Below are 27,694 nucleotides of genomic sequence, written 5' to 3'. Positions count from 1 at the left end.
GTGTACAGAAAGTCGTATAACATTACATCCTACTTATAACATTTAGAAGCTCTATTATATATCTTTATCATTTTTACACAGATAAACGATCAACTGGTCGAGATTTGTGTCACTTATTCGTTATCAGTTCTAACGTATTGTATTATCACTTCTTTCAACTTACGAGAACCGAGTACAATATCATCAAAGAATTAAAACTATTAAAACAAGTGGCTATTAAGCAATATAAGAATACCGATTCATTTTTATCATATAAACAAAAGATGTTTCTTTGAGGCTTGAACCTAGTAATCACTGAAAACCTCTAACTGTTCTCCCTACATATATTAATTTAAACCCTTATGAACCTACACTTTTTTTTAATATAAAAAACACTTCAGCTCTTTCTGAAATTAACTCCACGTGTGTTATACCGTTTAATATAGTACCATGAACCGGGGACCACTTCTTCTTTCAACCGATACATATCCATGTCGTCGTTCCAGTATCTATATAATATAATAATATAAACTTGTGTTTTATATGCCTTTTAATGATGACCTTCGTTGAATATAAAACTTATGGTTCTTGAAAATAATTTGCTAAAATATCAATTTTGTCATAAAAGTCCATAAAGATTACTAACAAAATTTAATAAAAGTATTTAAACATAATTCCTGCAATAATTTTATATTAATAAAATACAATACAATATAACTAAATATAAATAAACAAAAAAAAGGAAAGACGAAGACCTCGCAAATCTTTTGTATCCCGAACGATCAAAATCCGCAGTCGTCCTGTCTGGAAAGAGGCCAGCCCAATGAGCCTATAAGTTTGATTAAGTAAAAAGAAGGAATTTTGTTTATCAAAATTTAATACTAATGATTCTATTCCGTAAGAATTACAGATAACAACAGTGAACATGGTATTTTCACCACAGTCATCTTTACAAGGTATGTACCTGCATAACACAACGTTCAATCCTCTGCTGTTGCTTTTTGCACAAACCAGTAAGTTGCTGCGGAAGCACGGTTCCATCTTTTCGCATAAATTGCTCCAAAATTAATACATCTGAATAACGGATCTGCAAGCACACTGCTTAGAATTCAGCGTTAAAGTAAGACAGTTTCCTTGAACAGCTGCAAAATTTTATATGCAAAAATTACTTTGATGGGAACATTACAAGTACATAGTGTACAAGTTTCTGGACTATGTTTCAACACTTTGCGGTCATCTACATCGGCAACATCAACAACTTCAACAATTGTCGTATCTTCCTCAACTTTGACATCGACTGAAAACTGCTATAAATTTGCTAAAGTAACTCATTTCAAATTGGTGAAATTAAGAATTATTTATCAAACATGCAGCATTTTGAACTAAGAATTTTCCAATCACTGACTGTAACAGCCGGAACCACTACAACTCATGTAACAACGATGAGAATATTACGATAGTAACCCCTAATAATATCGAACTAACAACCTACTTCTTTTTTTGAAGAGAGCTAACGCAGTGACAAACTGCTTTGGCCAACAAAAAATACGTCCATAACATCCTGTTAGCAAAGGCAGTGGCTTTAACATATATAACATGACCTGAAGTAGGTAAACATATCCGGAAAGTGGATCCACAAAGAAATCTCTTCCTTATTCTCATCATTAGCAATAATCCATCTTCCATTCACTACATTTCCTAATACCGGTAAAGGTATTTAAGGGTAGATAAAACTCTCAATTTTTGGTATCTCATGCAAAATTACCTCTTATTCTACTGAACATCTCAGGGTAGCACGAAGAAAGACATGGCCTGATTGGTCAGCCTGCATCATTAGCAACAAATTATAAGCATTATAAACACTGGAATCATAACCTATACCTTCAAATTTAAAATGAACACATAAACCACACATATATAGAGAAACAAATCGATTCCCGAGGGTAACTACTCAAGATAAGATAACGATGTGGAGACGAGGAATAACATAGCTGGAGAAGTTGAAGAGAAGGAGGACCGTAATTTAACATGCAACAATTTATGAAACATGAAATTGAAGTTCTGTTTGTAGATGGAGCTCGAGATGAAAGTGTTGGTCAGAAGGTCAGGAGGTTCTTCCCTTGTTAGTTAATAGTGAGGTCGAAGTTCATTAGCAATACATGTAGTGCCGCAGTGCATACCCTCTTTGTTTTTTGAATACATAGTCTTCATCCATTATAACAGTCAAAATCCGAGCTATAATTGAAATTGCTGTCGTGAATCTCAGAGTACAGCTACTGCATGCTCGCATGTAGTCATGCAGGGATTGTTACTACTGATCGAGTGCATCAGAATGCATGTAGCAACACTTTGTGTGGTATATCATTTGCTAATCATCGGACAGGTTTGCATATCTTTGGTTTTCTGTACTGGCAAAGCTTATTACCGAAGTGAAGCAGATTCGTATGCTGATGAAGAGAAGGTGATGTTTTCAGTCGACTTCTGCTGCTTAATGGAAATAATTTTTTTTCTAACTTTTCTGATCACAAAATGTCAGTTCTTATGATTTCCAGATGAGAATTCAAGAAATTTGTTAACAAGATGGAATTTTAATCAAGAATTTGTATATTATGCATATTCTTCATTATAGATTAACTGAAAAAGACGATCTTTTTGCTCTTTATTTGTATTTAGAATTTGATTATTATAATATTTATAATTCGTCGAAAATTTTACAGCAACTTCTTGATCCTTTAGGCGACATTAGTAGTCGATAACGTATGCCGAAAATATGGGTGCCTTTGTGAAAATAATACGATAACATGCATTAATGTGGAACCTGATAGATTTAACCAACATATTCTCAAACTCATAGATGCTCACAGTATTTCATTCACTAAATGCTCTCAGGTTGCTCATTTTCTTATTGAATTTAGTTACATTGAAACTTATTAATTTGTGAAACAACATGATAGCAATTTTTTTTTTTTTTTTTTTTTGTTCACATGCTATGACCTGTTTCAGAAGTTTTGTTTAAATTTTGGAGTTATTTGGAGTGGTGATGATGGCACTGTCACTATTTCAACGTGAATAAGATACAGTTTATTTAAAGTAATGAAATATACGACAAAGTCAGTTAATTATATTTTGCAGAAGCGTCTGAATCTGCATATGTTCGAAAATTTTACTTCAGTGCGCAGCATTGCAATTCATGATTGTAATATACAACAACTTTTTCCGTCTACTTTGGATTCACTGCAAAGTTTGAATGTTTTGAATTTGAGCCGCAATTATTTATGGAATTGGGATGAAGTTTGTCTAGTCTTGAATCAGCTATCGTCGTTACAGACAGTTGATTTATCGCATAACTGGTTCTCCAAGTTATCTCACACTGGTCAGTGTGTACTCAACAAACTGCAGCACCTCAATTTATCGTTCAATCAAGTGAGTTACCGTCACTTATACTTCATTGTTGCTCGACTTCCATCACAATTGTATTTCTGACATTTGACTTTTCGACAGTTGATTTTTTATTTGTCAGTAGCAGTTTGCCAACAGATAGCGATAGATTCCTATAATTTCGAATTAACATTTAACTTATATCAGCTCCAAGTCGATATGAATGGGAAAAACAACCGTATTTTACTGTTTATAATTTGATTTCCGTTTTTTTCGTATACTCATACTTCTTTGTTTGACTTTTCACTCCACTCTCGAGTCTTTTATAATCACAATTCTTTCTCGAATTTAGTCTCACTTTAATTTCAAATATTAGTTTGATCTCAAGTATTCGAAATACTAGAAAACAGATTTAACTATCAGTTTTGTAGGTTTCGGAGTTGACTACAGTGCCAAATGCAATATTGCTGGATCTTTCTTCCAATGGATTAACTCGAATTTATGGTGAATGGCCACTCTCGTTAGAAGATTTAGATTTATCGAATAATCCTGCAATAGAACAATTTCCCTCACTTTCGTTAGCCCCTCAGTTATCTGATTTGAATATGGATAATTGTGGATTAACAGTTTTGCCGTTATCCATTTCACCGAATTTGCAACATCTGTCACTGCAATATAACAGATTAACTTTTATTGATTTCGATTCAGTTAACTTACCTTCACTGCATAAGGTCTGTTTGCTTCTGTATTTAAGATATTTTATTGATGCAAAGGGTAGAAATATGATCTCCATTTTATTTCACCTACTAAATTCTGTCAAAATTAAATGATTTTATTTTCTACGTTTTTCACACGAAGAGCATGTTGAATTGTTGCTTTATTTTGAATTCGTGAAGAGATAACGTCTTTGGTTTTTGTTTCTGCGTAGTTTTGTGTCATAAGAGACCGCAAGCTTTCATTTATTTTAATTCCAGAGATTTTTCCAGGAATTTCTGCCTTTGACCCTTTTACATTCGGTCCCTATAAATGAGTCATTTTTCTAATTAACTAAACGAAACAATCTCATTCAATTTTTGAATTGCATTTATATTGTTATGGACATTATAATTGTTTCAAGTTTTTCAGCTAAGCGAAATTTTTGTAATATCCATATCTATAATTATACAATGTTCCGTAATATTTTATTTCAGTTGGATTTGAGGAACAGCTTTCAACTATACAGCATTACTGGTATGCTACCAATCAGAGTGAGGGATTTTCGCTTGACAAATGCACCAATGAGATATCTGCCATCAGATTTCTTCTTAAGGTTTAGAAAATTAATAAGATATTGAACTTTTGTCTTCCATACTTGAAGTTGTTCTTATCGACTCATTGCTATCACCAGAATAGTTTGATCTTCCAGTAGGCTCTTTATTCTTTCTGAAAATATTCCTTGCAGTGGAACTTGATAGTATGTTCAGATCAAATTCTACAAAGTTTTCTAATGAAAAATATAAAAAGTTTCATGGCAGCATTTTATCACCTAGTTTTTGTTGTCTTTCCAGAGCAAAAAACCTTCATTTTACTGAGATGATGCCAAATAATTGGAGCTGTGATAATTGTCTTAGTAAGTGGGCGAAAATGCTACCTGTCAAGTTGCGGCCAGATATGGACTGTGCAGATAATTTGCCTGATAACTGCTCCATAGGTTTGTTATTCTTAGCAGTAATAACAAATATAAATTTAAGTTAAAAATGCTGTCCATGTTCCGTAATTTTTTTACACACTTTCATAGATTCATGAAGGGGAAGTATTGGTTGGCGATACTAATTACTGAGGAAAACAAATCCGGTAGAGCATTGGACATATTCGGAAGCTGGTCATTACGTTCGAAAATTCTGTGAAATTATTAAACTGTCGAGAACTTTTGCAAGAATTTGGTGTACTTTATATCCTCGAAATCCGTTTTTTGATTTCTATCTTTTGAATTCTCCGAAAAAAGCATATGTTTTCAGGTATTTCAAAGCGAGTTGAGCAAGGTGCTAAATATATTTTAAGAGTTCCTTATGCAGAACCAGCAATTTTGCCATGTGATGCGTATGGTGAGCTACCACTGTTTATTAAATGGTGGTTAGTTAGGCCCAAAATATTGATTGGAAGTTATAATTTTGAAAGTCAAGTGATTGTAATGAACTGGACGCGGAATGGTGCATATAAAATTATTCCTGGTGGACTCCTTCTTATCAACGTTGCTAGAAAAGAATTGGTTGAGCGATATAGATGTGATGTGTCGAATTCAAAAGTAGGTTTCTTATTCAGAGCTACTTTATTGACTTCAACAGATATTTTTCAATTTATTTTTTCTTTGAAAAATGGTTCGTTTGTACTGAATAGAAACCGAACGTTTTTTAGGTTTATCTTGACATATATTTATATTTCTAGAATCAAAGCGAAATGAAGCCCATTTACATTGTTCTCTTAGATTGTTATTCGGTGAAGAATCCTTATAATCGTTTCTAGGTTTAATTATATTAAGGTGATTATTCATTCTCACACATATTAAAACTTTTCGCTACCAGTTGTAAATTACGTATGAAATAAACGAAAATATGCACATATAAATCGACCACTTGAATTTTATTGATTCCGCCGCAGATGAGTTTTGTAGGGAAATGCTTCACAAATAATACACTTCCGTTTGGATTATTCAAGTTGGTTCCATTTGGAAATGGTGAAATCAGTGTTTTGGGGAAGCATTCTGGCTGCAATGATTACTTGTGGTATTACTTTCATCTTCAATTTATTTTGGATCACTTGTCGACAAATTGGTTTATGGTGGATAAAAAGAATTGGTGAGCAGAAATATTTCTCTTCCACTTGTAATTTTAATGGAATTATTGTTTCGTCCTTAGAATAATAACACTCTGTTTTGTTGCTTATATTATATATTACATATATCTAATTGCAGATCGAAATTCACATGTTCGTGAAATGGTCGCTGCTGTAGAAAGATATCGACAGCGACAAATGTCTACGCTTTCTGATACATATCATAAGAAATTGGAACAAATACGAGACAATTATCGCCAACAGGTAATTATTTGATTGACAAATTCTGAGCTTTTTTGATCTTATTATAATTTCACATTAAAAATTAATAGTTTAGAGATAGTCTCACTTGATGATTGATGTTTTCCATTTCGGTTTTATGATATCTATGTTTTATGAGATAATTTCATAAAAACGTTATGGTCATTATGTAAAATAGATATCATAGGTTGACCAGCTATGCTCTTCCTATACATCACAGTCAGAGAGATTTCGTGATTATCGAGCAGCACAAATGGAAAGCATGAATCAGCATTTGGAAAATATACGTGACAATTACAGTCAGCAGGTAGGAATAAGTTACTTTTTATTCTTGTGAAGAAAATGAATTTTAAATTTAAACCTGCTTTTTCTGTAAATTATTATATGTAGTATTTAATATCAAAATAAGAACCGACATAGTTTGAATTACTAGCCTTTTTCTTGTTTTCAAAGACTGTAACGTTTTATTTACTGGTTTAGCTCTTTGCTATTGATCACAGATTCAGTTCAGTAGAATTAAATCCTTTATGAGAAGAATTTCTCCTCATAAACGATTTAATACATCGCACATTTATTTGCGGATTAAACAGTGTTTGTAGATAGGTTCAACTTCATCTATAAATTCAACAACTTATACTTTGACAAACTCCCATGCCAAATGCCTTCTCTGTTCTATTAAAGCTTTTTGTAACATTGATAATCATGCATATCTCTGGCTTGTCGTACACACTGGAAAGTTAACATATAATGTAACAGTAAATTCTTTATTTAAAGATGTGTAAACTGCGGGATTACGGTTCGAAACGAGTTGAACAGCTTTGGGAAGGCTATGAGCGTCAAGTAAATCGTCTCAGAATGTTCTCTTTGCACCAACGTTTGGGTTTGATGCGTAAATACAAAGTGAAGCAGCAATATTTGAATAAGCTTGTGGCGAAATTTGCTGATAATCCTTCTCAATCATTCATGAAACCAGTAAGTTCCATGAAACTAGTGTCAAACATTCACAAAATCAGTAAACTTTTATATACTTATGTAATAAAACATTGTATACCCTGTGCGAATTACTTTCATATTTCGTTTTTTTTTTTTTTTTTTTTTTTCACTATATGCATGCAAGAATCGGTGAAATCAAGCAGCTGGTGGTTTTTTTTTTTTTTTCTTTTTCTTTTTTGATCAGTTTAAATCTCTGAGTGGTAGTTGAATTTTTACTCGATACACTTGATTCAATCATAGCCAGTACAGAAATTTTTTTGTAATATAAAAATATTATATCGCTTAATATTGTTTTTTGTTTTTGCAAAATTGTGAAAGTGAGAAACTTAAAAATTTCAAGTATGCCAAATTACTCTACAGATTTTCGACTTTTCCACTGGGGGACTTCGTCGAATCCACTTCCTATTTATAAGTAACAAAACTTGTTCGAGATTGTTTCCTTTTCCTATTTTTATAGCATCCAGAAGTTATCTTGACGGATTCAGTGCGTCATTTAGAAATCCAAACGCAGCGACGAATTGGGTCGTTCCATTCCCTTCCGGAATATATATTACGCGAGGATGACATTTCAGGAACTTTACGTTCCGAAATCCAGGAGTTTCGTGGTCAAAAATTATTTATGTTGGATGTTTGTGATGTTAATCACGATGTACCTTGCTGTTCGAATCAAACTCAGGTGGTGATAATTTGTTATGACTTTTAAAATGAGAAAGTCGTGGTTTGCAAATGTAGTAGATCTAGCCGTTTTACATGAAACAGTTAATCATTCTCTTCATTGTGGTGAAACAAGCATCATAATTAGAAAGGACATGATTTTATTGTAGGGTAGAAGAAGATCAGACATGTCGGAGGTAACGATACTTCGTCAGCGATATTCGCTATCAAATGTGGATAGTGAGAAAGACTGCGAGACTCTGAACCTCAGTGATGAAAGTGAACTTTTGCATAATGATGGCAGCACTCTTTTCAAATAATAAACCTATATGCTTTCATTTCTATCCGATTTTTTTGTTTTATAAATATATGATTAGCAATTTACAGTTTTCAATTTTTTATTCAATGTAAATTTCTCCTACCTTTTCTGATTGATGGATTTATTCTGAGGCTGAAATGGATTGCATTAGAAAGTTGTTTCCTTTATCCGTGACCAATTACAAAAGTTTCTTGGTAATAATTTTCTGATAACCTATTATAGTTAGAGGCCGTTCTTATATATTATACTCTTATGCAGACTGTTTTATTAGATATATAGGTTCGTATTGTTTCATCTTATTAAAATAAAAAAAGATTTAACGGGGTACTACTCGCCACGCGAATTAGTATGTGAACTTAGTGTATCTTGATTTTGCCTAGATATTGGATCAGAAAACTTACGATTTTGGGAATTGTTTAATTACATATGTTACTTTCAAACCTTTTTTAAAATATCTAATTATAAAATTGTCATTATTTTTTTATGTCTTTGAGCAATTACAATAATCAGTATATGCTCTTATAATGTTCATCTAGACGGTCTGAAAAATTAATGAATTTGGAAGCATACGTGCACATTTCTAATTCTCAAATATCCTTTTATCTTCAGAACTATTATTTCTCGTTGGAATTCCATTGAAAAATTATGATAAATGTTTGAAGTTCAAATTCAGATTTGGGTCTTATTGAAATGGTATACTGTCGAAGTCATTCATCAGTTCATTATGCATTCTTTTAAACTATTTCGGAGGGTTCTGAGCTGTATTCTTGTTAATATGATGGAAATTTATTTGAACTGCTTCCTAATTTATTATTCGAGCTATCAAAGAATATATGCAAAAAAAAAAATGAATTGTATGAGTGCATACGCCATGTCATTATATCGATCTACAAATACCATTACATTTCCAATTGTGGGAGGAGAAAATGACTATCAGGGTGGCTTAGGCTAGTTCAAGTAACAGTTCTGTGACAAAGATTGTTAATCTGACTTTAGTATGATTTCAATGAGAAATGAATGAGTATAAAGGGAACTGAACAGGAAAGATTTTTACAAGGATAACGGAACTAAGCTTTAAATACTGCGAAAGAGAAGAGAAAAGATGGATAAGGAGTGAAGATGTGAGGCGATAAATATGCCCGTCGTTTTATTTTTTTTTTTCTTTTGATGGATACACTGTTCAACGATTCGCTTCATCTCGCCATATTTTCTTTTTTAAGAGAAATGAAATCATTCAGTACAGTTAATGAAGTATTTAAGAATAAAATCAGATCTATCTTATTATTCATGGAAGTGTTACTTGGGCAATTCTTATGAGCTTTGTTGTTGCTGCTGCTGTTGTTGTTGTTTATTTGACATATTCGGATGTCAAAAAGTATTTTTATTCTTTAAACCTGTAAGGTCAGCTGCTAAGCATTTCCGTAAAGGAAGAAAAAATATCTGGACTTTGGTACAAGTACTATAAACAATTAATATAAGAAAACTGTACTCAATAAAGAGCAGCGAATTTCCATCAATTAATGAAGAAATTAATTTCAATTGTTTCGCTTAATTTGTGATCAGTAACAGTTTATTTCCAGAGAAGAGGTGAAAGAAACAAACGGAATATTCAGGATGGTCATTATTCATCCCATTACTTTTCATGATGATTGTAAATGATGACAACTGTAGAAAAATCCTAAGGTTACAATATTTATCCCTATCTAATCTCATGAATTAACTGGAACTTAGCTGACCTTCGCTGTGAACTTTCACCTTTTACGCTCTCGCTCAGAATTAGTTCCACAATTGCACTACTAGATCAGTTGACCTACATGATGAGTACTACTTTCCTCAAGCCCATCTTCTATCCATTGACTCATCTCTTGTGATTGATCCTGGCAAAGTTGCTTCTTCCAGTCTGTTACTCCTACGATCTTCTTCACATCTATACGTTTCCGTAATCTCATTCATCATTCATTATGCGCTCTTGAAATAAGATTCTAAATATTCGTTCTCCGATCTCCGATCGACACTGCCTTCCTGCCAATCTCTACTCCATCTCAGTTGTCACTCACATATCTATTTCATATGTTAGAGCTAATAGGATTGTAGTTTAAATGAATTCGCTATCTTTTCTTATTTAATGATTTATCATCTTGTCTTATTCATTCGGGAACTGTCCTGTTTTCCTGATCTTTTCCTTATCATCCATTGATCTTCACGATATCCAATCCGAAATCTATATATTCAGGTGTTTTTGAAGTGAATGCAAATTGTTTCTCATTCAGTTTATATATCTTTAAGCTTGACGAAAATGTTGTGATTGCAAAGTTATCATTACTTTCCATTGTTGATAAGATCAAGTTTTTCGTTCTTGTTTATAAAAAATATATAAAATGGCCTATGAATGAGTATTCAGTTACAGGCATTAACATTTTATGTTGTCTTGTGATGCTTGAATGTAACGGATCAGCAACAAAGTAGATTCTAAATAAATAAGTTAATGGGTCAGCATATTTCAACATCCGTAATACTTCTGTAGAATAATCTCTGATTTTATGACAAGGTCTTCATTTCTTGAAAACAACTGTCATACCTGCAATTTTCTTTTTTTTTTAAAAAAAAAAGAAAAATAGGAATTCTCTTTTATATTTCGAATTTAGTTTGTAAAACTGGAGTTAGCATGTGTTGTTGAAGTTCATTTGAAATTATCTTGCATTAACTTTTAAAAGCTCGAAGATATGATTAGGACTCTGCAAATCATTTGTTAGTATTCAAAAGCCAAACATCAGGTGACGAGGTAAGAGGCTTCATCTCGAACTCAAAGTTATATGGGTGATGAAGGGGATAGCTATGTCGCTGACTGGATGAATAGTTAGATAAATCTCTTCTCGAAGTAACTCTTTACGATTTCAATCCAAATGTTTCGGCGCTTCTCCTCTGATTCAAAGTCATTACTAACTAATATTTTCTAACTAATTAAATATTACTTCTTTTGCCAGCAATTTTCCAAGCAGGTGATGTTATATCAGTATTACTCCATCATTTGTAATTTAGATATTTTGAACTTCAGGGAAAGTTCAGTAAAATCCAAATTTTTCCGAGTATGTCAATTTCATATAAATTCTATTAGTTTGTTTAAATTTCACTTTTAATCTACCGCTCATCTCTAATAGGACAAATAAATTGAATTCAAACAACCTGAGAAATGAACTACATTTTCTCAAGCATATAAAAAAAACAGTAAACAAAACTGTGATTATTATTCGTTGAGGAATCAGTTGCTGTTCAACACCTGAGTTACTGGATGTTATGCAGTCTTTGGTTAAAATTAGGTTTAATTTCTTGAAATTGAACCATTTCTTACTACCTTGAATGAAACTATCTGACATAGCCTTAACAAATGAATTCTTCATTATTTCAGCTACAAAAGTTTTGCTTAAACGGAGAGGGAGTGGGAAATCCGATCAGGTAGTGGGTAACGTCAATTCCTTCCTAGATTCGGCAGGTATAATGGAGAAGTCCGGAATTACAGAGAATGAAGCAGATGAATCGGATTCCTTGTCTGATGAATCTAACTATCACAAACCGTTGCGCAGAAGGAGAAGTGCAACTGTGTCACCTGCAGCAGGAACTCGTTTTAGGCATCACTCCAAGAGCAGGTTTAATTTCCATTATCAGCATAGGCTTTCCGGAAAACTGCGCACAACTGTGAAAATGCTAGAATACTCAGAAATGATTCTCAGCACTTTCCAGCACCAGCATTTACTTTATATTTGCATTGTTATTCAAACTTGAAAATTGAGTATATTTCATAAAATTTAATCATTTCATCACAATATTAAAATGGACAGAGATTGAATAGTTTATATGAAGTAGAATCTAATGTCTCATAAGTTCAGGATATGTATCTTAAGTTTGCAACTTTTACACAAAATAGCTCTTTGTTAGGGACATAGACCTAAGTTCGGAGCAAAAAAAGTTGTAGCCATACTAACAGCATAAGCTGACTTTAATTTTAGAGTAGTTAACCCAACAAAATGAAATTTTGAATCGATCTGGCAAAAATAATGTTATACTTGCAATTATTTAAACTTCACAGTGATGTAATGTTCCGTATTTGTGGCAATTTTTTTCATAAGCAATTTATTGCGGAAAACTTTTTGATATTAATAAAGTTAGAATCATCATAATCCTGAAAGAAATGCCTTTTTAAGGATCATCAACTCTACCAAAACTAAGTACAATTATTGGCAGAATATTTTTTTAAGAAGTTGCATCACTTGGTGCTAATCAGGAATTAGAGAATAATTTTCTTATTAAAGTGAATAAATCTATTTAGACGGCGTTCTGAAATGAATTTGATATCGCCCAAACAGGCTCCATCGCTAAAACGACCTGACGAATCACGTATGATTATGAAATTTTCGGGAAAAATTTATAAAATGCTAATGGAAAGTAAAAAATTTTAAAAAAGCAATGATACTTCTTGTAATTATCATCTATTCACGTTATCTGGTTAGCACTATTTTTTATGTTAACAAGATTGTAAAGGACGAAATGAATCATTCCATTGAATTTTAAGTTATCTCTTGATTCTTCAGACATGTCTCGAAGATATGAAGACAAAGATAGTTTACGGAAAACAAACAGTATGCCAAGCTTTGAGAAAACACAACAAGTATACACATTTATACATTCTTCAGTACTTTTTTATCTTACACCTGGAACTTTCCTGTAAGATAAAATTTTTTTTCCTAGAACCAATGATATTATATGATGCATTGCGATTCACTTCGCTTCCCTGTCAAGACATGAGGAATATTGTTATAAGTTATGCAAATATTGCACTAGGCTCTTTCAGGCACATGTAGAGGCTATACGCCAATTGCTGGACTTATTCCCGATCTCTCCCTGTAATCAGAGTTCAAGTGTACATGAGGTGAGTGAGTTGGAAAGTCGGAAGTTGTTGTCTCATCAAATGGAACAAGGAAATAAATACATTCAAGAAAACAGGAGCAAAACATCTAAACAAGTAGAGAAATTATTATATGAATAAGGGATGTTAAAATTTTGATGCAAATTCATCAAAATATCTAAAACCATTAGTAGTTTTTAACTTGTCCTCTTTGTTATATTCAAATTATGTCACTAAAACATACAAGAAAAGTCATTCAAGGTCTGGCAGCCTCATCGGCAGAAGTTAATGCCGAAAATGGACGAAACAGAATCTGAAGATGATATCATCAATACAGACATCGAAGAGTTGCGTGATGCTGCCCAAAGTATTCAATCATTACAACGTGTTCTGAAGGTTCCACCGGAATCAACGAATATAAACGGTACTTTTTTATATTAATCAGTGATTGCAAATAGGTGGACAATATTATTTAAGGAAATAAATCAAACATTTATTGGAGTATCTGGCAGTTATTTCTTTATGCCCAAATTAATCGTTGTTGAATTTGAAATTTTCACTTTTCGGAAGTTTTCATTGAATTAGAAAATTAAACCATTTGATTCATTGAAGCCAAAAACCTTCTTTTGTATTCAGAAGAAGCTTCTGAGCTTGCTCTAATCATAGCTCACTTAATCCGGTAGGATGAAACCATTACTGAACTAATTCTGCAATAAGCTGTAACCTGCACTTCTCCAATTCTGCTTGTGTCTTTCTTCAAACCGCTTTTTTTCCCTTAATTAATCATAATGTGCACATCCATTCTCATCCATGCAACCATAATTAATTAATTAAGTTGTTTTTCTTACTATAATTTCTATTCCTTTCCAGTCGAAATGGTTGATAGGCGAACCGATTGTCCAGTGGAGGGAGATTCTAGCTCGGAAAGTCTTCGTCAATCCGGCATTGCGTCAAGATTAGGTGGACATCCGCGTGGCGTCATCCAGTTTCTTCCATCTGCGAAACAGACCGAATTTTTCCCGGCAATGGACACGTATGACACGTATAATAAAAATAAGACAATAAACAAAAAAAGTTTGTTACGACGGAAAACTTCTCTTCCAGAAATATATGACCAGGTTCTATTAGACTTTTACTTTAACATTTTGAGAAATTGCTCTTAATTTATCACTTAACTGAAGTTGGTCTAACTGTGACTCAACAAGTAGTAACTGGATGTCTCTCATTGCAGGTATATTAAAAGCAATTTCTTCATTTATTTCAGGTATGTAATTCTAGTGGTATTATTGGGCCAGCAGCAATGAAGTAAACTTTTGTTCTGTTACTTCTAAATACTTATTTATTATATTCTGTGATGAATAATACTTGGAGAAGAATTTTTCAAACGAGTTTTTTGATGAATCCAATTCAGTGCAGGGTTTCCCTGTCCGCTGATAAAATAGCTGATATCTGATCTATTTTAGGTGGAAGATTTTTCTGTTCTCCATCAATCAGACTTGCAACATTAATGTTATACATTTTCAGCAATACTTGCAAGAGCGGTAGGTGGTCGTTTCGTAGTGGTACTCCAAATCTTCAGTATTCATCGAAAAATGCTGAAATCATTGAACAAAAATCACCTATGGACTCACTAACTGGTGTTAGTCGGTTCTCAAAACTTCTGAAATCATTGCGCTCCTCCAGACAAAATTCACCGGAACCTCAAACATCCAACTCATGGTAAAATTTTATAGAATCTTGTAATTTACACACTTATTTAAGAAAAGAAGAATTGAATTTCGAGTGGTATTACTTTGAAAAAAGTCCTTTCTGTTTTAATTTAATTTAATTATAAAAAAATTGTGTACACGGATGTACGACATGCTGTCAGTTATTCAATGGTCTGTTTTTCCTCCAGTTATAAATAGTTGAAATATTTGAATCGTATCTTCAGTTTCTAGAAGATGAAGAGTTTCGCACGAGAAAGGATACATCGAATTAAATTACAGGAATCCTTTGATTTATACAAAAACTTCTAGTGGTTTAACTAATCCAATGATGCAAGCTGATTTGTTACTTTGGAGCAAACGTTCTCGGGCATCGATTCGAAGACATAATGATGTCCGCAATATGGCTATTAGGGAACTTTGCGATACTGAAAAAACCTTTGTTGAAGACTTGGAATATCTTACTCAGGTTACACATGAATTTGAGTCTAAAGTTTAAATCAGAACTTCGACTTTGCATCCATAAGAATGTTTGAAAAAATAAAAAACCTCCTGAACACTTCTTTTTCTTATTTTAAAAGATTTTAGTAGTTATGATTAAAGTGTAATTCTAACGACAGAATGTGATAGGTTTTTATTCATTATAGAAGTATATGCGACCTTTACGACAGCCACTGGAGTGTACGTTGATAGATCCCATTCTAGCTGATAAAATTTTCTACAAAGTTCCAGAAATCCTAATTCACCATCAGGTTGTTTCTTCTGAATTAGTTCTTATCATTTCAGTCTTGCTGTTCCGTCTTTAGTAGTTTCTGTCATTTCCTGGCATCTTAAATCATGCTGTCAGAAATGATAAGCCTTACTATCCAGCATCATGGATCATTTCCTCGCTTGAGATTTGCAAGAGTTAACTTCTTGATGAACGTACGAATTTAATTATATAAGGATTCAAATTGCATTGCGTTATATATCTAATTTTTTATCTCTTGATACAGCCAATGTCTGAAAACAATTTCTCCTTTTTTTCAATAAATATTGAATTAAATTCGTTTTATAAATTTTTTTATAACGCAAAATTTCTTTTCTCAATTTTCAGCACTTTTTAGCAGCATTGTGTGATAGATTAGATGCATTTCAAACAGATACAAGAATTGGTGATGTGCTTCTTTCCCATGTACGTTAAAATAAATTAAGAAATAACAGCAATTTTCTGATTTTTTAAATATATAAGCCTTAACAATAATATGTTACTTAGTGAAATGTTATGATATCTATAGAAATAAATAATGAGAATTGAAAAATTATTATTTATTAATATTTAAAGACAGACTTTGAAAACTCTTTAATCAAGAAGCTTCTTAATCCTTTTGACACAATAACTATGTTCTGTGAACTGTACGTACTTATAACTATTAAAATAGTTATAAGTCCATCATTTATCTGGGTTAACTTAGATTGGAAGAGGTTAACCTAAGCGCGACAATCAGTTTTGGAAGTTTTTAGAGAAAGTAGTTTATAAGGAATAAGTACGATTGGTTTCAGTTTCGAAAGCAGTCAATGGTTGATACATACATTGCATTTGTTGATAATTTCAAATTTTCTAAACAAAGTATAAAACAAGCACGTGAGCGTCCTGCATTCGAAAAGTATTATATGGTAATTTAAAATGTTTTTATAGTCAAAAAAAGGAAGGGTCAATTTTCATTTTAAGTAGTTTAACGTTTGCTCTTTCTACTCATTGCGCTTTTGCTGCTTTAAAATCTGACCTACAGGTTTTGTCATGATGTGGAAAAAGTGGAGACAAAAGCACCATTTGTACTGACGAGTAGACAGAATTCAACTAAATCTTACACTACTTTTTATTTTCATTTTTCTTTTATTTTTGCTCAAGCCACATTAGAAATTAGATCAAAACTTAGGGCTTAAATTCTTGTTAAATGAGAAAATTTTCAGCGGTGTCGACGAGATCATCGGAATAAACTGGACTTGGATTCCTTACTTATTTCACCTATACAGCGAGTTCCACGTTACGAATTAATTGTAAAGGTTGGAATTCTTGTACTTTGAACATTTTATAGTTAGCTCCTTGTAAATTTAGGTGTTCGGAAGATTGTGTGTCATTGATTTCTTTCGAACACTGAGTAGTGCAATCACATTTCATGTGAATGGGTGAAAATGAATCGGTCCTAATATATGAATGGAATTTTCTTGAAAGACTCTTTGCAGCAAATAATCAAGCATACATCAGTGGAGCATGCTGATTATGATAGCTTATTGTTAGCTCAAAAATATATCCATGAACTGGCAACTAAAATTAATCGACAGAAAGAAGAAAGTGAAGAAATGGAGCAACGACTACGTGAAATTGAAGCCATTGTTGATGGCCTTGATGATGTCAGTGTCGCAACCTTTATTAATTTAACTCTCCCATATTAATTAAATTATTCTTCACTCGTTATCTATTTTTTTGAGATTAAATAATTTGATAAATGAATTTTCAGTTGGTAACAACTGGACGGTCTTTTAACCGTTATGATGTCGTGACGATTTTGGGTGCAAAGCAAAACAAACAGCGTTGTCTATTTCTAATGTCTGATCAGATTATCGTAACAAATGTAAGGAGAAAATCATCACCCTCGTAAGTATCAAATTGTAATAGGAGATAAAAAGTTTCATTTTCGAAGTTTGAAATAGTATGGGTAATATCTCATGTCAAATCCAGAAGTTTGCAAACTTTTCCTTTCTAATCAAAAGTTTTTATTTATTAATATTAAGAAAAGATTTTTGGAAAGTAGGTAGAATTCACTTGCAGTATGAATTAACAACTACCAGTCTAGTTAAATTTGATTACAGTATTGACAAGCTTGCATGCTCATTTTAGTTTCGAATAGTGAATTGAAAGCATATTTGTGTTTGTAAACCAATGAGTTTTGTTAAGAAGAGAAAGCAGTTAAAATTTTCAGATTTCATTCATCAGATTTCTTAGATAACAATCGCTTCAAGCTGCTTTTCAAGATCTCATTAGATGATGTTGTAATTGCTAAAGGTGACAATTTCTCTTGCTATTTCTATAAAAAAAGCTGTCAAATCTCTGCTTTAAATGACATTATCCAAATTAGAAGCCAAAGATTGGACAATACGTTTATCAGTGTTGCAATGAATTTATAAAAGTATGAAAATACAGAAATTTTAGTACTGTAATGAACAATAATTGTAAAAACAAATGAAAAGATGCTACTTAACCCTTGACTTATATATTACTAACTATGCAATGTTATTCACTCATTCTACTCCATATAATTACGAATATTTCAGATACTTTATCATTACTGCATACGGCTGAAATGGAACTGCAAAATGCTCAGGAAGATATAAACATTGTGAATAAAATGACTGAATTATCAAAGTTACTCAAGAAACCAAATGTTGTATGTTCTGGTTGATGTATATATAATCTTCTAATCTAACCGAAATCATTTCCGTTGATATCTTTTTAGTTAAGTTATTAACATGAGACGAAAACAGTGCGAAATAGATTCTTATGCCTTATTATAAATTTATCTTGCTAGTGATATAAGACATTTTTCCAGGAATTAGCTAATATGTTAGACAATCTCGAGACTGAAACGATGCATCGAAAACGGGTTCTTCAGGAACAAATGACATCAGATCCATTGTTAACCATAGTGCAGCTGCAAGTCACAACAACGTACTGAGCAATTCTATAAAGCTCTTCCCACATCCTTTTTCAATTTATTTTACTAAAATTTCAAATTCCCAATTACAATTCTGCGTTAAATTTTGCCAGTTTCCCTGGAAGATTTTCCAAATTTCGATCTAAATGTGTTTTCAGATCATCATTGAATTTTTTCTTGACCTACTTATGCCTTATTATTTTACTATATAATTTAATTAATTCGGAAAAATGGAGTAGATTGACAGTTTTTTCTGGTCGCAACAATCCAATCTCTTTTCATTTTTGTGATTTGAGAATGATAATAAGCAATAAACTCAGAGAGAGAGAGAGAGAAATTGATAGCAAAATTAGATGTCGAAATTAACTTATTGAAATTAGATATGGGATTACTGCCATTTACTGGATGATGTGATATCCTGTATTGCAAAGGAAGTAAATTGCACTTGTTTACAGAAATGGTGTTGGCGTACTCGTAATACAGTTTCCCAGTGCCGATCGACGCGCAATTTGGGAGAATGCGTTGATTAAAGCAAAGACTGCTCTAAGTGCTCATTACTCATTGAATTATTTTACCCTAATTGTTTCCCATGATGGTTTCTTCTTGGTGAATTCTTTTAGTTACCCAATTTTTAAAGTTATCTGTGTTTCAAATCACTTGCAGAGAATGAAATGCAAAATGAAGAAAGGCCGAATCACCTGAAATCAATTGTAACACATCGAACTCGTCCTGGGCTAATGGTTAATTTCATTTTTTGTGCTAAAATTTAAGTCTTATGTCATGTGATTAATGTTGTATTGATGTAATGACTACTTTTCAAGTTTGTCTGTTACGGATCGAAAAATTGCGACTAAGTATGAATTACTTTTTTGAATTTTAGTTCTCTGTAGCAGCGGCAGCTTTCGGGAAGAGTGCAGAAGGAGCACCGAATGTTTGGGTCTGCGCATCAGATAAATTTTCCGGTCAAGTTACTGTCATAAACGTAAACGGTGAACCGACTATAGAAAGTACTACAGGCATTGGTAATGCAGCTATTATTGCAATCTGTTCCGTACCCGCTCCAAGGTATTACTTGTTTTTCTTAAACCTTCTCCCCGGTTTCTTCTAAATTGACCATGTATCATTGGTTGACCTAATGGTGACTTGTACTCCGTAGAATTAAAGATTTTGTTTGCTTCATATGTTTTTCATAGATGTTGTATTACTGGAATTGCATATAAAAGGCCCATTTAACTTCAGGAAAAAAAGGAAATTAGCAAAGTTGGTCGACTCGTCGTTGAAAGATTTACCCGGCTTAGAGCTTGACAGGTTTGTTTTACGACTCTAATGGATGACATTGAGATTTCAGGATGTTCGACAGGATATTTTAAAAAATTGTGACAGACGAGAAGGAATAAAATGTATCTTACATTTAGCACTTCATCGGAATCAGGTGAATCGGATTTTGAAACAGCTCGACGAAATATTCAATCTACTGTTTGGATTGGCAATGAGGATGGAGAGTAGGTTAACTGATAACTGATTTTCTAAGAACCAATTTTTCAAATTTAGAATTTTTTAATTGCCAACAAAATTTCTTGGAAGAAAAAAACTATTTAGAAAACAATTCTTTATTTTTACTTCAATAGCAAGTACTTTTATTCTATCATAAAAACATTCTAATGCTAAGGTATTCCTCAGTGATGCATCAAATAATAGCTTGATTAGTTGAAAAGATTATTATTCTTAACATTTTGTTAATATGAGAAGTAAGCTTTACTAATTTAAATCCTATTAATTTCGCTTTCATATTGAATCACACTGCTTGAAAAAAAAAAGACTTACCAGAGGGATTATCATTAAAAAAAGAAATTAACAAAAAATACAATGCGCATCTTTCTACATCACATCTTCCTACATCTAAATACTTGTTTTAATACTGTTTTCTATTACTTGTTTCAGAATATTTGTTTTCAATCTTTTGGATAACGTCCGATTGAAAGCTTGTGAAAGGATGATCAGACTTCCGATGCCTGTAGACGACATCGTTTATTTGGAAGAGAAAGTTTTCGTTTCAATCTCATCAAATTCACACATTAAACTATTACAATTCCAAAGAAATAAAGGTTTTAGTAATTCATTTCGATATTTCAAATTCTGTAAATATTAGGATAACAAATATATATGAACATGTACATTAGTAATAATGGTTAACTTTTATAAAATATATTATGTTGTTTATTTAAAATCGTAACAATTAAAATATATAATAGATAAAGTAAAAATCTTAGTCCTGTTGATTACCTGAATTTTCCAGCACTGATTGCCTGAATTCAATTATATTAATACCGAAAATAATCTTAGCTTTTTCATCAGGCTAATGTATTACGTTCGTAGTCAATGAGAGACAACTGAATAGTGTCAGGGAGGGAAAAGCTTAGTGAGTAGTATTGGCTAAGTTATTAGTGAATATAAGAGATAACTCCTTAATATCTGCTTATCACTGTCTTCTTTTCAGAAGGCAAATGGGATTTAGATAATCCGAAATCAGTTCATGTAAATTTTCGCAGACGTTTGAGACCTATGAGTGTTGCTGCTTCAAGACTTTGTTTTGCATCTGGCAGTTCAATTTATCTGTTAAATGCTTCTACTTTGCAAATTGAAGTTTGTGTTTAATAAAAGCATTTCTTTGAGAATGCCAAGGAAATAATATGATGACAAGAGAAGTTCAGAAAAAGAAGGGAGAAAGTTTTTTCAAATTTTATTTTTCATAGCTTAAAAAACTCTTAAAATGTTCGTTTTTCTTTTTTGGACATGTGCGAAATTCACTTTATGTTTCTTTAGAAGGGTTCCAGATAATTAGTTAAAAGCAAAAATTTAAGAAAAATTATTATAGTACAAGACTGTGAGATCAAAGATGAAGGTAAGCAGGATAGATTTTCATTTCTTAACTTTGAATTTTGGACGGAAAGTGAAATTTGGTCATTAAAGAAACAAGCAGCAATAAGTACAAGTGCTATGGAGACGGTAGTTTGCATGGCTGTACTCGGTTCAACAATTTTTGTAGCCATGAATAAGTCATCGATTGTTAAAGTAATCAATGCGTTTACTTTGGATTGCCAACAAGAGTTTAGTATTTCACATGTCGTCAATAAGGCATTGTCGAGTAAGTTTGGGCTTATGTTCCTTTTTGAGCGATAAGATTTAACACACGACCAAGCCTACTGTTAATCAATTTTAATTCTTATGTCCAAAATTTTAATACTGATTTATTAGGGGAGAAATGTCAACATATTGGTCTTATGATCCCATTTCGTTCAACAACTTTGTCTACAGGCAGTGAAGATATTATTCGCAAACATAAGATGGGATGTTTGAGGATAACATCACTTTTATGTTGTAACAGTCGTCTTTGGATTGGTACTTCTGCTGGTATCGTTATTAACACACTCATTCCAAATAATAAAATGTTAAACTGGACACCTTCATTAAATGGTATCTTTCGATTTCAACTGAAAGTAATGGTTAATGTTTATGTTAGTAACTGGTGATAAATGGATAACTTTGGGTAGAAAGAACTGAAAATAGAATCTTTTGTCCGGAAGAATGAAAATAGGAATGAAAAAGGGATATTAGTAGTAAATATCTCTATGCAGATTGAACAGATGGCCCAAAAAAGAAGTGGAGGCATTAAGTTTTAATGTCATACAAGGTGTTAGTCACAGATTCTTTAGATAGTACATGATGAATCATTTTTCTAGAACAAGTAATTAACATTTTTACTTTAACATCAGTTTTTTTTTTACTTTAAATTTTTTTACTTTTTTACTTTTTTTTTTTTTTTTTTTTTTTTTTACTTTTTTTTTTTTTTTTTTTTTTTTACTTTTTTTTTTTTTTTTTTTTTTTTTTTTTATTTTTTTTTACTTTTTTTTTTTTTTTTTTTATTTTTACTTTAACATCACTTCGAAAAGGACTTTTTTGAGAATTATTTATGATTAGAAAAATCGAACTAGTGTCTCTGCTTCACATATAAAACTATGAACAGAAAGCTTTGAAGCTCTGCGCCGTTGGTAAATTGATAAACGTTTTTTACGAAAAGAAATATTAAAGAACACTCCGATCATTTCAGTGTGCCAAGCAGGACATGTTGGACCTTGCAGATTTCTGACTGCTGTATCGGCCACAGCAACACCATCGTTCGATTTACGACGTCGACGAATGTCACTTAGTGCTCCTATATTACAACAAACTGAACAGGTGACATTTTACATCACAACGTTGCGATGATTAGTTTAATTATCTAAGGGATAAATAAAGACATATTTATAAATCTCTTCAAACCAACACGCCAAAATCTTACTGTACTCAATTCATGTACAAGAATATGCATCCGAGGTTAACTTTTTCCTCGAAATACAGAATCGTTGTTTTATCGGTAAGTGCAGGCATCAACCCTAATCCAATATCATTTGCTTTCATTACATTCCATTCTTGTCTTTTTTTTCAGATGTTCGTAGTAAGTGGTGGTGAAGGATTCGATAGTGGTGCTACTACACAAGTTGAGAATGAAAAACGTGAAATTGATGATGCCTTGAATTACTTGTTGTTTTGGTCTGCTTAGAAGCTTTTAAGACGTCAAATTGCTGTACAAATTGTTGTTTTCTTTAAAAAAAAAAAGAAAAAAAAAAAATTTAAATATGTTGTTGACATTAATGGAATTTTTTTTTCATGACTTTTTCCTCATGACTCCTTATTTCCGGAAATAGCTTCGACTTCTTAAGTTACTTTATATAATAGTTTAGTAGTAATTACTGTAGCACGATGATTCGTTGCTTTTATCAGTGTCTTATGGAAACTACAAAACCATCGGATTGATTCAAACCTTTTTCTTTACCATCTTCAAATAAATTCTGTTTTGAACAGCTTCGGTACTGCGTACCAACGTATCGACTCTATGATCCAACAGAAATTCAGTCCTCTCAACGAATTGCTATTCTTCTTTCATATTTATCTGAAAATTCACCATTCCTTTAAGTTTGCGTATGTAACATAAACTTTTCAGGGCCTAACGCAAACTATTATATATGAAGTAAACTTAAGAAGTCGGAGTAAATATAACTCATGAAAGTCCAGTTTTGTAAAAACGAATCTCGTTAAGTTTGTGAAAGTCTAAAGCATCGCAGTAAATGACTCTGCTGGGAGATTTCGGCTAATGTTTTAACTGGGTGGAAATAAAAGAACTATTTTTGTTTCTTTTTCTTCGCCTTCTTGATCTAGAAGCTGACATTTAACTCAGACCATAATTTGCTCAGTGAAGTAGCTTTAATAACCTATTGGATTGAGAAGACCTTTTGTTTGTTAGCAAAAATTTAACGAAGCTATCTTCTCTCGGATTATATTAACTTACACCAGAACAACAACTAATCCGATCATCGAGCGTCCCCATGTACAATTTTTTTCCACTTCATCGTTCACCGATAAGAAACAAAAATTCATGATTGCTTTGGACGGAAGACGAGTTTGAAATTTAACGTCATTGATTTTTCTTAACCTATGACATGAAGTTATAAACTGGACTGACCTCTATAAATTATGCTAATTATGTTTTTGAACATTTATTAAAGATATTTTGCGAGTTCTTTTTCTCCCCTCGTCCTTGAAACAATCTTTTCATTCTGTCTCTCTCTCTCTCTGTCCCTCTAAAGAACTCAGAAAAAAATTTTTGCATATGCAATTTCAATCTGAAAAAACTTCGATTTTTTAATGAAATAAAAGTCTTGATAAGACTCAATGACGTTCATTGATAATTGTTGGAATTTATTTAACTGCTCATTAACTGATTAGTAACGAAAGATGGACTCACCGGTTTGCCCTTACTATTAGTTTTCAGTTATTACTGGAACTGTTATATCAGTGTAATTGTTTGTATTGGTTCCTAATGTTTTGAAGTTTAACAACAGATAAAATATGCATAGCGCTGGCCATTTACAAAGTGCCTTGTTTAAATTGTATGTTTTACGCTAAGATATCTTCTTCAGGAAATTTTATAAGAAAATGATATGCTACTTGTCTAAAAGTTACTTGAGATAAAATTTGAGATTTCTTACAGATAGATATACAAACGGGTAATGAATACGCTGATGAAGAGTTGGGTCTGTTAAAGACTCAGCCAGTTATTCAAAATTATGAACAACTAAAAGCATCAAAAGTGGCCCAGCCAAGTTTGTTGGGATCGACTGCGGTGTGTAAAGAAATGGACGAAACAAATGTCACGGACGAATTGGTTACTGGTTATAATTGTCCACAAGCTGTGGATAGAGCAAACAACTCCAAAAACACTTCTCGTTTACGTATAAAACCACCTGCTGACGTTTCACAAATAAAAGTAGAAAAGTCACAAGCATCGAAAAATTCCAGACCTAATTTGTGCAGTTCTCGAAGTATTCAAAATTTCTCGAGAAATAAACGAGATTCTTTGCTAACACGCGACATGACTCAACCTCAGTTAACTAGAGGACACTGTAATGAATTAATACCTCAACATTGCGCTGAAGAAGCTGAATATTACCATCCGACTTGTTCCAATCAAAATTTCTACTTCTCAGTACCTTCTAGTTTAAGTCAGCACTGTTCAGACTACTGTCAGCACTGTTCAGATGTTTATGAAAATATGGTATGAAACAAATGTTTTCTGAAATAACTTTTAAAGTTAACGTCCTTTTTAAGGCAAGAACATTTTATCAAATAGAATGACATCAACCTAGACTATTTATGATTGACTTTAACCGGTACTCATGGTCAGTTTGTCATGTATTTCTTTTGGTCATTTCCAGATGATCTCATACAACTGTATCGGATCACTGTAGTCCAGCATCACACAAATTTCAAGAATATTGCAGTTTTGTGAAAATTTCAAAATGTTTAATATCCTAAAGGATTGGAATATTTTATTTTGAAGTTTTTCAGAGAAATGATTTATACTGTGGTGGTATGTGTAAAATTAATGACAAATCAGGAAGAATTGGTAAAACTCATAGAAATGGACCGGCAAAAGATGAAGAAGATGAAGCTACTCAAATATCTCACAGTGTTTGTTTCATTGCGAAGAAAATTTTTCCTTTTTTTGAATTATTTATTGATAGTTAGTCGGATAAACTGTTTCCAACTTTCTAATATAATCATTCAAATAAGACTAAGAAAATGAAAAAATAGACAAGGATTGAAGTAGGATCTCTTCTTTTCATACCTAATAAGGTCATCTGATGGCCAAATTAACATTGATAATTTAATTTAAGAGTTGTCAGAAGACAGCTCGTTGTTCAAAATCTATCCATCAGCGACTACGACCGGAAAGAAATTTTTCTAAATCAAACGTTAGTGTGCTTGTGTTCTGAGATTTGATTTATTCTGTTGAATTTACGTATTCTCGTAACATGCCGGATTACAAAACTTATTCTTTCTCTTTGAGGTTGTTGACCTATCAGTGAAGCCAGACATAGATGCCAATATTGCAAATTGATTTAATCATCATTTATTATTTATAAGCAGATTATTCCTAAAGAATAATTATCAGATTAAGTATGAATAAAGTTTAGATCGCTTGATTTCAAATCAGTAGTATTTAGAAACTTGATTGACTGTCCTGGGATCTGTAAAGATTTTTAGAAACCGATGTATATATCTGAAATCTGTATATCTACTTAATGCTTTCGCTGTTCTAAAATTTTATTAGAAATATTTCGGTGACATTACTTTCATTCGCATAACACTCTTATAATAAACATTTATAATTTCAATTAAATTTACTAATAAAAAAATTTTCATTTACATGAAAATGTTGAAGTAAATTGAGAAATCTACTGGCATTGGCTATTAAAACTGAGATATCCATCTAAGTTTATCTTTCCTCATTGATTTCATTTGATCACTTGTTTAACTCTATCAACTTAAGGCATACACATACCCAAAGTGCATTTGCAAAGGAATTTGTGAGCAATGGAACCAAAAGCGCCACCGCATAAAGCCGTCCACTGTTAATGGTACCACTTGTCTTCATATTGTTACATTAACAAAGTGAACATTGTCATAACCCACACTTCACATCAATAATGCATATTTCAGATTAAATTCTGATTTGTGAATGCTATATTTCCATTAAAGCTTTTCTTAAGTTCTAGAAAGAAAACACCACGCTTCCAGCAAAATGCTATCAGCGCCAAATCATCACCATAAATCAGGATGCAGACGTACAGTTCATATAATTGCTGGACCAAAACAATACGATAGGTCAAAGCGTTATGTTTTGAAATGCCGCAGCTGTGAACGACATATTTTTCATAAATACTGCAATGGTATCTTTCTTTTTAATTACATTAATTCTCTTCCGTATTCGTGTTGGGAAATTATCCTGACATGGACATCGAAATGTTTCCTTACATGCTTTGCATTACTCTAATTTTCATTCCGCTTCACAAATCTTCCGTTGTGCTTACACATGACACACAGAATAGCATTTAGCACTATGAGAAAACAGTTGGTATAAGTTAAATTAGTAAGTATAAAAACGTAGTAAGCATAAAAAAATAAGCAAGCGATCTTTACTGAAGTTTGTTTTGGAGTTTTCACTCGTATCTTACTTTTTTGAATTTCCATTGAAAGGCACAGAATTTATAAATCAGTTTATGGGGCCGTTTTAAATAGATAGTTTTCAGGTAGGAATAGCGATGTCCGTCATTATTCGATTTATCATCCTTACAACAACAGCAGAAATCATTCAAGCTACCTTCGCCATATCTATTACTATAAACATCACTAATTTCCTGAGAAATTGGACCAGTGGATTTCCCTCTTGAAAATATCGTTGCCACTGATATCACTGATAATCGTCATTTCTAGCAGATAAAACTAATAGTTTCCTGAATATTGACTTTTTGACAATAAATCTGCTGCTCTAATGATTATACATCTAAATGTCAGATGACGATCGATCTATCGGCAAAGGTCATATCTGCACATAAAA

General features: G+C 32.3%; 4 protein-coding genes across 5 annotated transcripts; 3 read left to right on the top strand and 1 right to left on the bottom strand.

The window, feature by feature from the left end:
• Positions 1–376: 376 nt before the first annotated feature.
• Positions 377–1,577, bottom strand: Bma-mrps-18A (Uncharacterized protein; the record flags this gene model as incomplete). The annotated part of the gene is made up of 5 exons (XM_043077108.1): positions 377–488; positions 735–808; positions 944–1,066; positions 1,149–1,276; positions 1,472–1,577. 5 exons carry the CDS (start codon positions 1,575–1,577, stop codon positions 377–379), a joined length of 543 nt encoding a protein of 180 aa, XP_042933042.1.
• A 698-nt stretch (positions 1,578–2,275) lies between these two features.
• Positions 2,276–8,396, top strand: Bma-iglr-2 (Uncharacterized protein; the record flags this gene model as incomplete). The annotated part of the gene is made up of 13 exons (XM_043077107.1): positions 2,276–2,440; positions 2,716–2,868; positions 3,112–3,402; positions 3,789–4,088; positions 4,548–4,666; positions 4,905–5,047; positions 5,355–5,641; positions 6,008–6,191; positions 6,308–6,432; positions 6,617–6,736; positions 7,204–7,401; positions 7,880–8,098; positions 8,247–8,396. The coding sequence occupies 13 exons, from the start codon at positions 2,276–2,278 to the stop codon at positions 8,394–8,396; spliced, it is 2,454 nt and encodes an 817-aa protein (XP_042933041.1).
• Positions 8,397–11,890: 3,494 nt separating this feature from the next.
• On the top strand, positions 11,891–23,296 carry Bma-osg-1 (Uncharacterized protein; the record flags this gene model as incomplete). The annotated part of the gene is made up of 29 exons (XM_043077106.1): positions 11,891–12,039; positions 12,720–12,787; positions 12,982–13,058; positions 13,242–13,319; positions 13,557–13,719; positions 14,166–14,413; positions 14,560–14,600; positions 14,820–15,014; positions 15,284–15,470; positions 15,649–15,753; positions 16,098–16,175; positions 16,544–16,657; positions 16,955–17,047; positions 17,228–17,395; positions 17,503–17,639; positions 17,965–18,047; positions 18,317–18,429; positions 18,592–18,710; positions 19,152–19,243; positions 19,360–19,436; positions 19,577–19,761; positions 19,936–20,004; positions 20,112–20,198; positions 20,638–20,801; positions 21,194–21,339; positions 21,667–21,841; positions 22,012–22,170; positions 22,805–22,932; positions 23,183–23,296. 29 exons carry the CDS (start codon positions 11,891–11,893, stop codon positions 23,294–23,296), a joined length of 3,612 nt encoding a protein of 1,203 aa, XP_042933040.1.
• A 1,232-nt stretch (positions 23,297–24,528) lies between these two features.
• Positions 24,529–27,490, top strand: Bm10841 (Uncharacterized protein; the record flags this gene model as incomplete). 2 transcript variants are annotated; one of them, XM_043077104.1, is made up of 7 exons in its annotated part: positions 24,529–24,540; positions 24,785–25,348; positions 25,642–25,764; positions 25,971–26,048; positions 26,627–26,714; positions 26,853–27,026; positions 27,387–27,490. In XM_043077104.1, 7 exons carry the CDS (start codon positions 24,529–24,531, stop codon positions 27,488–27,490), a joined length of 1,143 nt encoding a protein of 380 aa, XP_042933038.1. The 2 variants fall into 2 exon arrangements, with proteins under 2 accessions (XP_042933038.1, XP_042933039.1); XM_043077105.1 differs by having other exon boundaries at positions 26,847–27,026.
• Between the last annotated feature and the right edge of the window lie 204 nt (positions 27,491–27,694).

The sequence above is a fragment of the Brugia malayi genome (genome assembly GCF_000002995.4).
Source record: "Brugia malayi strain FR3 genome assembly, contig: Bm_v4_Chr1_scaffold_001, whole genome shotgun sequence".
NCBI lineage: Eukaryota > Metazoa > Nematoda > Chromadorea > Rhabditida > Onchocercidae > Brugia > Brugia malayi.
Note: the sequence above shows the minus strand (reverse complement) of the source record. Positions and strands in the feature narration are given on the sequence as shown.